General features: G+C 36.2%; 2 protein-coding genes across 2 annotated transcripts; one reads left to right on the forward strand and one right to left on the reverse strand.

Moving 5' to 3' along the window:
• The first annotated feature begins 320 nt into the window (after positions 1 to 320).
• On the forward strand, positions 321 to 7,760 carry LOC112043952 (acyl-CoA Delta(11) desaturase-like). Its single transcript, XM_052883614.1, has 5 exons — positions 321 to 657; positions 1,633 to 1,763; positions 3,183 to 3,388; positions 4,454 to 4,636; positions 7,039 to 7,760. The coding sequence occupies exons 1-5, from the start codon at positions 321 to 323 to the stop codon at positions 7,274 to 7,276; spliced, it is 1,095 nt and encodes a 364-aa protein (XP_052739574.1). The 3' UTR covers positions 7,277 to 7,760.
• Positions 7,761 to 8,962: 1,202 nt separating this feature from the next.
• Positions 8,963 to 14,330, reverse strand: LOC112043897 (uncharacterized). The gene is made up of 3 exons (XM_024079559.2): positions 13,909 to 14,330; positions 13,541 to 13,647; positions 8,963 to 13,315 (listed from the first exon to the last, which is right to left on the reverse strand). Exons 1-3 carry the CDS (start codon positions 13,976 to 13,978, stop codon positions 12,803 to 12,805), a joined length of 690 nt encoding a protein of 229 aa, XP_023935327.2. The 5' UTR covers positions 13,979 to 14,330; the 3' UTR covers positions 8,963 to 12,802.
• Between the last annotated feature and the right edge of the window lie 1,093 nt (positions 14,331 to 15,423).

Below are 15,423 nucleotides of genomic sequence, written 5' to 3' on the forward strand. Positions count from 1 at the left end.
GTATTGTAGGGGGTAATTTCTAGATCTACTGAACTGATTTTGAAAATTCTTTTAACACTAGAAAGCCACGTTATTTGTGAGTGTTGTAGGCAATAATTTATCCCCGTATTCTCACGGGAACGAGAACTGCGCGGGAGTAACAGCAGAGCATCGGTTAGTCGTTAATAACTAAATAGTAATCTAAAAAGTTTGTCCAGTAGGTAATTAATTATAATTAATTACATAATGGACAAACGTTTTGTATTTTTTTTTTTTTGGGATTACCGGTGGGCGACTTGTACCTACTTGTGTACTAATAATGTGGTTTATTGTTACAGAAAATGGTACCAGCGGTCACCGTCACGAAAGTGCTATCAAAACAGAATTACAATGACTACAATCTCATAGAGCCCGAAGAAAAATACGACTTACGAGATAACTGCACCAGTAACGGCGTCGCGCACAAAGTAGTTGATTATTTTGACGAAGCGATTCCAAAAAATGATCCCAAATTTCTAGCACCCATTAGAAGATGGGAGAAACGTATGGGATTCGTGACGCCACTTCGATGGATAAACCTAATTATTATTTCTTTGTTTCACATATTAACTGTTGTACACATTCTATATTTGGGATTACGTTATGGGATGTCTCCAACATGGCAGCATATACTGTTTGGTAAGACCTGATTAGTAAGACCTACTTTGATACAAACTATTAGGTACTTACTTTGATACAAACAAGGGAAATTCTTTTCACCGAAGACTTTTCAAGGACACCATCTTTGCACAATTTGATTAATAATGTTATGATCATTGAAAATGGCTGTGCGCCAAAGATTTTACTAGAAATTTCATTGATATCCGTTCAGTCATTTTGAAGCTGAAAACAGCGTAACTAACCCGGACTTTAGTTTAGTTGTACCGCGACTACGTCAATGTAAAATTCATTTTGTTTTCGGTTAGCTTTGCTAATATTACTTTTTTATGTTTAACGATTTTTATTGCATGTACTTTTAACCGTCACGTTGAAAAAAAAATGTGCTGGGCAAAGTTGTACATCTTGATTAAAAACATGCTCATAAGGTTTCCAAAGATGTAAGATATTAGTACATTATACTTGAACACTTCGTCACAATTGCTATTTTAGTTCCAAAAGGGGTTGATTATCTAAAAACGCGTTACTTATTAAAATTTGTTACTGTCTCACAATAATTTACATTGACAAAAAAACAACATGAAAAGGCCCATTTTAATGTTATCTGGTTTTCGTTTTAAACGTTTTTAACACGATTTTATTAGCTTTACATAAAACTAAATATGTGTGTAAGAAAATCTTAGAATCTTAATTTGACCCACTTCTAAATTTTCGATTAGGATGACATTTTGCACACGCTCTGAGTTTTGATGACAATACATGACTAGCTATGACAAATCCAATATGGCGGCCTCCCCAAGGTTGCGGACTGGCTGTTTGAAATCCACCCCCGTGGTATGGATATCAAATTAAAGGGTTTGATGTCAGAAATACGAAAAAAATAGTCACGTGATATAAATCCAATATGGCGGACGTCCAATTTTTAATGCGTGCTAAAGGCGTGTTTTTTAGTTTTTAAACTATTATACTTATTATTTTTATGTGAATGTGTTTCAGAAATGCTTGTCGGAACCGTAGGTGGAATAGGCGTAACAGCGGGCGCGCACCGGTACTGGACACATAGATCATTCAAAGCTACGCTACCACTCGAAATCATATTAATGATAATGTTTTCCATATCAGGCCAGGTAAAGTTGTTGAGATGTTAGTTATCTTTTCAATCACGAAAAAACTATTGGACAGAATTTGATAAAATTTGATTATAGTCTGGACTAACACATAGAATACTTTTATCCCTAAAATCTAAGGAGTTCCCTTATTTACCGGGACGCACCACACAAATTAGCGGACATCACAAATAATTTCACGGTAAAATAATTTCACTAAAATGCAATATTACTTCTCTTTAATAGGTACAGATAAGAATATGTAGTATATTCAACACTAGCCGATCAGAAGCCCAAAACTACGACCAATCTCAATGAAGAGGAGCCTCTATAGCTCCACGCTAATTGGTAAAGAGGCCGGACTCGAACTAGCACCGAAAGGTTATGGGTTCGATGACCGATCGCTGAATTCTTGTCGTACCTACTACTTACTTACTCCTAACAAAGGCTTTCCAACTAATCGGAGGGGAACGGAAATATAGATTTTAATTTTAAAGATGTGAGAAATATTCGTAAAAACAAAATAAAGCCTAGGTAGTAAGTAGGTAGCGGAGGAGATTCCCTGAACCATCCGTCCTGTAATAATCCCTTGTGAACTCGTAGTCTTTTACCGATATCTGCAAGATAGCACGTAAAAATAAAAACGCCATATCCAGTAATGCACTGTGAGTCGATATGACATAGCCATGCTTTCTGTTGGTCCATTGTACCAGATCTGCGATGAGGCGGTATGTCCATCTACATTTAGACGATGTATCCTATTCATTTTGCCAACTCGCTAGGGTTTATTTTTCCAGAGTTCCTGATAATTCTGCGGGCCGTTCTCCTAGCAGCATCAGTGGAATCAGCGCTAGTATACGCTGTGCTTTCAGTACTTGTTGTTTAAGCATATTAAATTTGACAGCTGGTTCCCAGATTGGTGCCGCTTACAAAAGTATGGACTGTGAAACCATAGCACCAATCCGTCCTTATTTTGATGTAACTAGGACCCTTGGTATTAAGAAGAAGGAGGAGCTGCATACATAGGGCTCCTACAGTTTTAGAAGCCTTTTCGCAGACTGTTCTTAAATTAATTATCATCATATCAGCCTATAGACGTCCACTGCAGGACATAGGAATTTTGTAGGAACTTTGAATCGCTAGAATGTGTTCAGTCCTCCTGATCGACCATCATTGCGTTTTCAAGTGCGCGGTCGACATTCTAGCGTTTTGGGACCCCAAGTCCTTAAGCTCTTAGAACCATCGCCACTTCAGCTTCGCGACACGTTGAGCTATGTCGGTGACTTTGGTTCTTCTACGGATCTCTACATTTCTAATTTAATCACGCAGAGATACTCCGAGCATTGCTCTTACCATCGCCCGCTGTGTGACCTCTTCGAAGAAGGCTCTGTAGTGGGCCCGTAAAATAGGCTGATAACGATGATTATTTATTTTTTTTAGAACAATATATTTAACTGGGTGAGAGATCATCGCGTCCATCACAAGATGTCGGAGACAACGGCCGACCCGCACGACGCACGACGAGGGTTCTTCTTCTCACACGTGGGCTGGCTCATGATGAAGAAACATCCTCTGGTTGTCAAGGAAGGAAATAAAATGGACATGAGCGATATCCTCAACAACCCGGTTGTCCAGTTTCACACAAAGTAAGTCTTTAAGTCTACAAATGATTTTAAGATTGAACCATGAGCGAAGGGGTAAAAAAAAGAATCCTGAGTGTCGCGAGGTATTCAAATTGCAGCTGTTAATTGAATATAACAAATTAAATACAAACAGACACTTAAATTTTGCGCACGGTAGCTTATGTTTATTATGATACCTCTCGTGCCTTTGCATACCTCGCGATGCTCAGGATTCTATTTTAAACCTTTCGCTTCACTGGTGGTTCATCTTAGAATCCTCTGCTAGCTCGGCATTCAATACGCACACCCGCCGTAAAAATCTACTGTGCTGCCTAAACAAATAACTATTTTATATTTTTAGCCATATATTTAGTATATTTTTAATATGACCAATATTCTTGTTGCCCTCCAATTAGTCGGAAATAATATGTTAGGAGTGGGTACGATAATAGTCCAGTAGGCAGGGATCGAATCCATGATATCTCGATTCGAGTCCGCCATCCTCACCGTTGAGCTATTGAGGGTTAAAAACTAAAGAGTTTGTTTTATTGAACATCGCGCTAGGGAATTTGGGTATTGGACGTTTAACTTTACGTGCGAGTGAAACTGCGGGGTACAGCTAGTACCTAAATGATAAGTAGGATGGGATACGGGTTTAGGCCTTAAAGCTTCTTCTCACGTCAGCCACTGACGGTCCAATAAGCTCACATGCGCTAACGGCTTGATAGCCAATAAAACTGATCGTGTGTTTTTCGCAATGTGCATGGCATCATGCCGATCGCGACCAACACACGATCAGTTTTATCGGACGTCAAGTCGTTAGCGCTGCAGGCATATATTGTCATGTAGTGAGTGGCTAGCAGTAAAGTGTCGAAACTCTATGAAGTTGGTACAAAAATGTATTTTTTAATTTTAGATCTAATAATAATATGGGATAACCTATACTAATAGCACACTAATAGTTAGTAGGTATGTAGATTGTAGGTATCTATGTATTTCTTAATTTATAAGTAGGTATATCCCTCAAGACATAGGTAGGTACCATCTACTTATTAACAAAAACGTAATTTTAGTAAACTTTTATTTCAGGTACTTCTATTTCTTCAAAATACCATTGTGTTTCTTAATACCTATTGTGATGAAGGTGATATTATTTAATGAACCATGGAGTGTGTGCGTATCAGGCACATTTTTACGATACTTAGTCGCATTAAATAGCACATGGGCAGTAAACAGCTTTGCACATCTCTGGGGAAACAAACCCTATGACACGTAAGTATTAAAATAAAAACTAGTTACCTACCTACAATCTACATAACATAACTCATTATATTGGTCTGAGCCAGGGCCCGCCCGTCCATACGGCGAACGGAGAAGTCGCTCCAGGCGCCCAATTCTAGAGAGCGCCGAAATAATAATCCTACTCAACCGTAGACGGTACTGCGCCTGATTTTCAATTGGTCACCTAACAGTATGGTCGAGACCTTCGTGTTCCATTTTTAATTTATACTCATATTTTGGTATAGGTATCTACATAATTATTAGGAACAAACAGGAGAGGCGCCATTATTGGATCTCGCTCCATTTTGAAATTTATTTCGGCCCGGCGCTGGTCTGAGCTACATATTTGCTGGATGCACTCGGCTCAGTATCGTGATGTTTGGAAGTCCCTACAAAAGGCCTATGTCCTGCAGTGGACGTCCATCGGCTGATATGATGATGACGATGATGAGCTACATAACACCCTGCTTAAACATCCTACTTCCTACTAATGTTATAAACGCGAAAGTTTGTATCTTTGTTACTCTTTAACGCCGCAACTACTGAACCGATTTGGCTGAAATTTGAAATGGAAATAGTTTTCATCCCGGAAAAATCCACGGTTCCCGAAGAATTTGTGAAAAATTAAATTCCACGCGAACCAAGTCGCAGGCATCCGCTAGTACGTAATTATTTTAACAACAAAAAAGCTCCGTTGACGTGCGCACTTTGCACTCTGAATGTCGTAGCTGAGAAAATCGACATATTCTCTTGTACTTTGTAACTCATAAGGTTTGCTAAGTGGTTTATCTATACTAATATTATAAAGAGGTAAAGTTTGTAAGTTTGTAAGTTTGTAAGTTTGTAAGTTTGTAACAATTTTTTGAAATGGGGTAATCTTCGAAACTACTGGTCGGATTTTAAAAATTCTTTCACCAATAGAATGCTACGTTATCGGGGAGTGCTATAGGCTATATTTTATATTTCTATCATATATAACTACTGAGTTATCGCGGGTTTTCTCTTACAGGTCGGACCGAAAAACTTACTTATTCGCATGCGCTGCCTCAACCATTGCGTATAACTGAAATAAATGTATGGAGGCTTTTTGAACCTTTAAAAGTTCTACAAAAAAGTCCGCGACACCATATATCTATCTTTTATATTTTAGCAGATATAGTACTTTTAGTACATTAATAAATTATTTAAATTTTAAATTAAGGTTTACGTCATTATTTACACAACTAAACTTAAATCCTTATCAAAATAAATTATTTAATAATCACAAGGATATTATAAAGATAAGATTTGCCCTTTACAGTATGTTAATTAGTTATATAGTTTCGGAGATAATACAAAATTTCTGAAAGTCGCAGAAATGCCGCTATATGACGCCCCGCGGTTTCAATTACGTGGTTCCCGTTCCCGTGTGAATATGAGGACCAAACATAGCCTATGACACTCGCAAATAATGTAGCTTTCTATTGGTAAAAGAATTTTCCAAATCGGTCCAGTAGATCCAGAGATTACCCCCGACAACCACACAAACTTTGCCTCTTTATAGTATTAGCATAGAAGTCGCTTGGGAAATTATAATCTTTTTGTCATTGCACCACGCACAAAAGGCTGGACCAATTTTGCTGAGGGTAGGGATAGGATAGCATAAGGGGTAGGGAAGGGGTAGGATAGAGGTACGGTAGGGGTAATTTAGGGAAAGTTTAGGGTAGGGTAGGGTAGGGTAGGGTACGGATAAGGTAGGGGTAGTGTAGGGTAGGGGAAAGGTAGAGGTAGGGGAAGGATATGGAACGTATAGGGTAGGGGAGGAGTAGGATAGGGGTAGGGTAGGGTAAGGTAGGGTAGGGGTAGGGTACGGGTAGGGTAGGGTTAGGGTAGAGGTCAAGTAGGGGTAGGGAAGGGTTAGGGTTAGCGGTAGGGTAGGAGTAAAGTAGGGGTAGGGTAGGGGTAGGGTAGGGGTAGATTAGGGGTAGGGTAGGTATGGATAGGTTACGGGTAGGGTTAGGGTAGGGGTAAGGTGGGGGGAGGGTAGGGTTAGCGTTAGCGGTAGGGTAGGAGTAAGGTAGGGGTAGGGTAGGGTAGGGTTGGGTAGGTTTACGAGCAGGGTAAGGTAGAGGTAGAGTAGTTTACATCAATTTTTACGCGGACGAAGTCGCGGGCGTCCGCTAGTTTGTTATATTAGGAAGTAGAATTCATTTTTAAATGTAAGTATTCAGGTAAATAGAAGTAAGTTTTAGATTTATAATGTAATCACGAGGACCGTAGTTCGAGTCCCGGGACTATGAAATACTGAGCTAATCTTTCTTTCAAGGTGATCGAATATTTTGTTATCCTGACGCCTGCGAGAAAACAAGTGTAAACTTTTAATCGCTTATTAACGCCATCAAACTTTATTTCAGCACTATAATGCCCGTTGAAAACTGGAAAGTATCAATATTTGCAATGGGCGAAGGTTGGCATAACTACCACCACACTTTCCCATGGGATTACAAGGCGGCAGAGCTCGCCTACTTCATAAACATCTCAACAGCCTTCATAGACTTGTTCGCGAGCATCGGTTGGGCATACGATCTGAAAAAAGCATCGCCATCCCTCATTGAAGCTGTTGTAAAGAAAAAAGGATATAAAAAATGCTAAATTAAATTTAAATTAAATACCTTGTTAATATTGAAGTGTTTTTTATCATTTACATTGCAATCAACGTTGCCATTTTCACTAAATTTTGGACCATTCCGCACATTTTTCCGGGTTTGTTTTGTCTATTTAATTATGCATCTACGAGTATCATCGACACACGACACTTATTGGAGACATACTTAAAAAGAAAAATACTCAATAAAATCAGTGTAATTTTCAATATGTTAAAAAAAATTAAGTAAGTAAAGATAACAATTTTTAAATCTGCTTTTTTCCTTTATTTCTACATAAGGGGATTTTGCGGAGATTAAGGATATTTTTGCCCAGAATTCGGAGATTTTCGCTTACTTTTTTGAGGAATTGAACAATACTCATTAGCGACGCTAATTGCAATGTATCGTTTGTCATTAATATTTGTCTATTTGCCCAAGCAGTGAGGGCATAACCAAACAAAATTAATGTATATTTTTATTAATTTATTATATAAAACAATGATTTTTTTTTCAAAATTTATGGTTTTTCTATTTGTGTACCCTTTCCTTTCTAGTAGATAAGCTATTTTGTTAAACCCATGTGCCTTGTAAAGCACGTTAGGCCGTTAGCCCTGGTAATTAGGTACTCATCATTATACCATCTGATCATCATCATCATCATGATGAACATCTGATAGTGATCGTTAAAGACTCAATTTATCGCTCTAAGCCCGCCAACTGCATTATAGCAATACGGTGTAAGCTATTTATTATTATTCCTATAAGGTTCCTGTTGGGACCGTCCAGTCCGAATCCGAACTATACTATGATGCACTGTTTAACAACAAATAAAAAACGATTGTTTATATAGCTAGTCATTTCACACCCAATATTATTAATTATAATAAACTTGTTCATACATTAGTGAAAATTAATTTTATTAATAAGCTTAGAACAATTTTAGATATTGATAATATTATATTTTGAATAACATTTTGTAAAAAAAACAATACGTAATTTAAAATAAATAAGTTATGAAATGACATGAATTTTCTATCTTCATTTCTAATTTACTTGATGGTAAACAGTGCACATCAAGTATGAATTTATTATAATATGTATACCTACCTACCAGCGGCAAAGAGTCCATACAGGCCTTTTCCGCCGGGCTACTTTTTAAAAATCCACCAAGTTTACGTTTTAATGTTTAAAAAAAAGTTGCAAACATTCGGCCATGACGATGATATTCACAATGTCAATACTAACAGACGCCCGCAACTTCGTCCGCCTTTAGACCTCCTTATTCTGTCACAAAATCCGTACTTAGCGGACGTCGACTGTCTCTAAACTACCTCCCTGCTAAATTTCATTTTTGTACGTAAAGCGGTTTTCGAGATTTCGTGATGAATGACCTTTCGCATTTATATATTATGATATCAGAAAGCAGATGTAGAGCTGCCTTGATAGTCTCCGAGCCAGGAACAGATTTTCATTCCTTCCGGGCCAAAACTTGTACAATGTTATGTGATGTGACTAGTTCACCTATAGGGTTCATCAATTCTTAAGGTGGATTCACACAACCCAGTGTAATGATTATTTTTCACAATCTGAATACAATAATTATCTTGTAGTTTGGACGCCGGCAGTCCCGCCGGGGGCGCCGGGCTATGTGGATCCGCCTTTATAGAAAAAGTAGTAAATAAAAAAACAGATACTGAAATGTGTTTTGTCTGTAATTCTTAGATTTTGAAAACCTTTTTTGTGATCACCAAATGATAATATGAATTCAATCATTTCCTTAATTAGATAAATCGATAAACATTTTATTTTTACAAAAGCAACAATATACTCGTTTATATAGATACACACCGCTCTCAATGCAAAATAACAACGAAGTGACAATTAAAATAAAAAGAAAATCAAACATCAACTATTAAAGAAAATATATATCTACTTAATTATTTCGGGTAACAAAGAATTATAAATAGTTTGTAAAATAAATTATTTTATATAATAAATAATCAATACAATACCATATAAATCCATTGAGTTACTCGTATTATGTACAAGATGTCAAGAAGTAGGTCATAAATACCCTTTTGGTTTTTTCAATTTTACGGTAAATAAAATCCGTACGATGCGGATCTGTGGACGCCTACCGTTAAAATCCCAATGATTTATTTGTGAGATGTACATTGACTTATTTAAATTTTTCATTTGTTTATTTTCTCATTTTTAAACGACTTCAAAAAAAAAGGATCATTAGGGATCTGGTGATGAAGACGCAAGACAGTCAAGGAAACTCCTCAACGTTTACAGTGGCTACCTTGTGTTTGGGTTTGATTAATTTGTGTCAATGAGAACTTTACATCAAGGTGTGTTGTGACTGTCATTAGGAGTCTGGTGATGGAGACGAGGGACAGTTAAGGGAACTTGTCAATGGTTTACGGTAGCAACCTTATATTTGGACTTGATTAATTTATATTGATAAGAACTTTACATCTAGATGGGACAACAGAAATAAAGAAGATTTTGAATGTTCATATTTCGTAGGGGTAAATGGGAAGTGATGTATGCGAGTAAAGGTTAATATAATAATACAGGCATAGCGTCTGGTCGTATGCTTTCTCCCAATTGATTTAAGCCTAAAACTGGCACCAGTTGCGGAGTAAAATGTTAGCTAGGGTTGAACCTGTAATGCCAATTGCCAAGGGGCTAGTGATGTCTTCTCTAGTACGTAGTACACAGTAACTCAATGTATAAAACATATCTTATATTTTACGATACAATGGATGACTATTGTGACAGCTTCTGAAAATAATAATAATGAATAATAATGTTAACGTAAAGAAAATTGAGTCATTTGTTTAATTATTATTATTCGTCTATTGTAAGTAGAAGTAGCTATTAAAAATATTTGTTACATACGCATTATGTTACATTGAAAAATGTATACTTTGAGAACTTGTAAAGTTCTCTATAATATGCATTTATCAACATTTTCTTAGATAAATATTTTAAATAGTATCATGAGTTCTTATAACGTCCATCGTAGTATGTCGTAAATAGAGAGCTCTGGAATGAGGGGGATGCAGGACGACGACAGAGGAGTTCGAGAGAAAAATAATGTGCAGCCAAACCGCTTAGCTGAGCCCTCTAGAGTGCATTACAGAGACGCGGGATGACGACAGAGGAGTGCGAGAGAAAAATAATGTCCAGGCCAACCGCGTAACTGAGTCCTCAAGAACGCATTACAGGGATGCGGGACGACGACAGAGGAGTGCGAGAGACAAATAATGTCCAGGCAACCCGCTTGACTGAGCCCTCTAGGGCGCATTACAGGGATGCGGGACGACGACAGAGGAGTGCGAGAGACAAATAATGTACAGGAAAACCGCTTAACCGAGTCCTCCAGGAGACATTACAGGGATGCGGGACGACGACAAGAGACCTGTGCTTCAATGTATGAGTAATACATACGGCCACCCGCTCCTCAGTCCCCAGCACTGCTGTAACACGCGGGCGAGGATTTAATTATGTTATTTGCTTATTTGTTGGCGGATGCACACCACACATTATTAATAAGCGCTGCCAACTTTTTAGTAATAATATTTTTTAGCTAAAATAAGATCCGAGACGAATATTCAATTTTTTTTTCAATCATCGTTTATTTTCCAGTTCCAATATATTTTAATATCTACTTCTTTACTCAACACCTTGGTCTAAAATCCTGAGCACTTAACTGATTATATTAGAACTGTCTATCATTTTTATAGCAGCACCACAGAAATCTTGTATATTTATAGGATTTATAGCCTGACCGGAACAGATGAAAGGGGGAATTGGGTTCGCCAAAAGTACTTTTTGCAGTTTGTGCCTAATAAAAGAAATTGGTTAATTTATATTCCGCAACAAAAAGAGTGTTTTTAATCTTCTGGACAGGCCATAAATCAAATAATTGTATTTATTGAGCATATCACACAGAATTTTGTATATAAAAAAGAAACGAAATTAAAAATTAAATAATATAAATCTGCCTACATTAACAAAACTGATTATCATCCGTTGATTTTCATTACAATATTTACGTACTGTAATAATATGATCAACACTTAACTTGGGCTCATGAGACTGGTTTGTATAACACACGCGGTGCCTTCTCTAAAGCCCGGTTTCCTCTGCTAGTACAACCGTCCCCTAAATTTTAGGGTTCCGTTGTACCCGAGTTACCCGAATCGTTTAGGTCCTAAATTATTTGGATAACTCGTAAGAGTCATACTTGAACATACTTGTATTTCCACCAACCAAAAGGACAGAGTGAGCAATAAATAAGCAAAACGCTTTGTTGGTGGAAACGCAAACCTATTTCATTGAGGTACGACTGCCCGAGGCGCCTAACCATTAATGAGTCCACAACGGCATTTCGCCGACTTTGTAGAACCGCCAGTTTTAACGGCCTCCCTAATTGTGATATCTTAGTATAACTATCTTGCAATTAAATCAAGCATATTATATTAACAACCCTATAGAATGAAAATATCTATAAGAACCGTGTTACAAAAAAAAACTAGTTAAAATGGTTGATAGACTACTTTCATTAAGGCACGATAATTTCGGTAATTTTTATTATGCTGTTCAAATGTAGTTCCATAATAAGCAATTTTAACATTACTTGTGCTATTAAACATATTTAATAACTCTATTTTCATTTCAAATAATTAAGTGGCCTTAATTTTCAGTTTTCAGAATGATATATAAATATCTTTATATATAAACACATCCAAATTAAATTTTGATGCTGATAAAATCTCTTAATTCATAATAGGCACTTGACAAGTTAAAAACAAACAGATTTTTTGCAACATAGTTTATATAAATTGATTGATTTAATTATCGCAAGCTTTCAATCAATAGTATAAACAATGATTATTATTATTGCTAGCATTGTTTTGTAGGGGAACTCAAGATTGATTTGAGCATGCAGATTAACTAGCGGAATGCTACCATTCATGTAATTGCCCTTAGTACAGTATGTTTCGGCCCTAATCATTATTAACAACCCATAATCGGCTCACTATTGAGCACGAGTCTCCTCTCAGAATGAGAGGGTTAGGCCTCAGTCCACTATGCTAGCCAAATGCAGATTGGCAGATTTTACACACATTGAGAATTTAGAAAATTCTCAGGTATGCAGCCTCATGATGTTTTTCCTTCACCATCGTTTGAGACACATATTTAATTTCTTAAAATGCACATAACGGAAAAGTTTCAAACCTACACCCCTCGAATTGAAAGCAGAGGTCATATCCACTAGGCTATCACATCTCGCACTAGACAATTATGTCTCATCTCTAGGCCCTAATCATGATCATAAAAATCTGTAGATGCTTTCTACAGAAATACTTAATCTAATAGGTCCCTGCAATGCTCAAGTCAATCCCTTCCCGCTCCCCTACCACTTACCAATTATATTTTTTATGTGAGATGCCTATACAATATCTCTAATATCTTCTAATATCATACAAACATGCATAAAATTACACCTAAAACTGATTCAGTCTTCAATTGAATAGACATTTTGACTATCTGATTCAGATTTATGTATTTCAATAATTTTGGCTTCTTTTATGGGCCTAACGTTTTCATCGCTTGGAAATTTACGTTTTAAACTTAACACTTTTTTTGTATTGGTACAATCATTCTGATCATTGTTTGATATTTTTCTTTTCTTTGTCTTTGTGATCACCTGCTCAAAATCTGAGGAATCATCATCAAAATCTGTGTAAACGGGAACAGAGCGACCACTTCTGGTTGAGCGGAGCGGCTGTACTCTTGTTGTTTCAATAATTTGTATAGGCAATGGCCAAGAGGCTAAATTGACTGATTGCCTCGCTTGACGATAATTATTTATTGACATTACTTTTATATATGCAGCAAGAGTTCTGGCTTTCTCGGCTGGTGTTATTGTAGTAGGTAAGAGACTCCAGGGCATCCGTCTATCTTTAACATTTATATACCTCCTCTTCAATACAACTTTTGGTGCTGTTTTACTGCCACCATCGTTTACCTGTAATATATTAAATACACTATCAAATATTATAAATTGATACTTGCAATTTTGACACATAGTAAAATAGTTGACAAGTAGACATTACTGACTTTTGTCAGTGTAAAAGACAACTTTCATTTAACATAAAATTGAAATTGGGATATTTTTCAAAACTCAAGATTAAGCAGTGTCCCATGTCTATATCAAAAATATGCAATTTGTTAAACAAAACAATTAAATTACCAGTTTTAAGGACTGTTCTTCACGCACAGTAGTCTTTGAAAACTTAAGAGCTTTAAGTAAATCTATCATTTCCTCTTTACTTAAATTATCTTCATCCAATCCATAATCTACAAAAGAAATACAACAATAAGTAGGTAAGTAGATGTAACTTAAAAAATTTCTACAGCATTTTTAACTGAATTTTCACCAGGCATTATTTTAACTTATTGATTCCTCTGTATCATCAACAATAATTATGAAATGTTTGGTTCTTAAATTTTTGTTTTTTCAAGTAAGTAATTTTATGTTTGATTTATTTGATTCACTTAATTACTAATAAAAGTATGTTATCTGGTGGCTTGACTATAAAAACATTAAAATCTACTTACCATTTAATTCACTTTTTAAACTTTTGATTTCTTGATCATCACTATCGTCTGACGATATTGCTGATTCCATAACAGAAATAAATTTGTAAGTCTAATCAAAACGAATATCCATTTCTTTGAGCAATATGCGTTTACTGGGATATATTCAAAACAAAACAAGGATTTCTCCAAGCAAATTAAAACAATCTCTTAAATAGATGAAGATATTGTTTTCGCGGTGACGAGAGCGCTTTATAAATTTACCTACTAAGTAAAAATTAGGTAAGAATGTAAAATGAAAAATACTTTTTTGTTTAATTAGACGCTAATTTTGCAATTTGTGTTAGAGTTGCGGTTACTGTAAAATGTAAATAAAAGGTAATAATAATAAAACCGTCAAATTGTCATCTGGATTATTGACCCCGTGCTTGCCAGTTGCCTGATGTGCTAATCACAGAGTTGTTATTTATTATTTACTTAGCCGTCTGTGGTTGCCTAAGACGAATCATATAGGGACCTGCCTCGCTTCTAAAAACGTTATTAAAAATTGTTTGTTCAATCGATATTTCATTGTTGTAATCGTTTTCATCGTTTAAAGAGCTTTCTAAAAATGCCAGTTTGTGTAATTGAATGGCATAAAAACGGTCAACAATAATTTATTAAAAGATGAAGTTACGTTTCATTCGTAAGAATTTCTAACTAATGTATATCAAATCCTACTAATATTATAAACGCAAAAGTTGGTATGTATGTTTGGATGTTTGTTACTTTTTAACGCTGCAACTACTGAACCGATTTGGCTGAAATTTGGAATGTGAATTTATTTTACTCTGGATTAACACAATCATAGGCTACTTTTTATCCTAAAAAAGCCTTGAATTCACGAGATTTACGAAAACCTTATAATTTTGATGGTATGAGTGTTTGTTACTCTTTCACGCCTCATAGATCGTTGATTTTTGATCTTTAACAGAAGGGTAACGGTTAGCGAGGCAGGTCCTGTTATCCAGGTCGAAGCCCGGACCGGATTCGAACCCACAGCCTCCGGAATTGGAGGCAGAGGTCATAACCACTGGACTATCATGGATCTGAGTGAGTGAGTATGTTATACAATATACTATTTATTGGTGTTAAATATTTTCGATGCGTGAGTTTACTTTATGACCCATAAAACGAATGACTTTCAATGGTGAATTTAAATGCGTTTTATGTTTATAGGTAATTGGCCTGAGAAACAGAATGTAATCCTATCGCAATCACATCACCACGCTTGTCTTTGTCATACTCATCGTCGATCGTCTCGACCAATTATAGAAGGACCTGTCTCGCACTCATAGTCATGAACAAAATTGTGTCATTTTCTGAGAAAAACGAGCTTAGATTTTGCATATATCTTATACTAAACTAGAACTTTTTGCCTGTTTTTTATACAATTCAATTACACAAAAAGGAATTTTTACGGAGTTCTTTAACCGACGAACACGATTACAACTATTTAACATCGATTCTATAGAGACAATTTTTATAATCGCATTA

The sequence above is a fragment of the Bicyclus anynana genome, chromosome 9 (genome assembly GCF_947172395.1).
Source record: "Bicyclus anynana chromosome 9, ilBicAnyn1.1, whole genome shotgun sequence".
Classification (NCBI taxonomy): domain Eukaryota; kingdom Metazoa; phylum Arthropoda; class Insecta; order Lepidoptera; family Nymphalidae; genus Bicyclus; species Bicyclus anynana.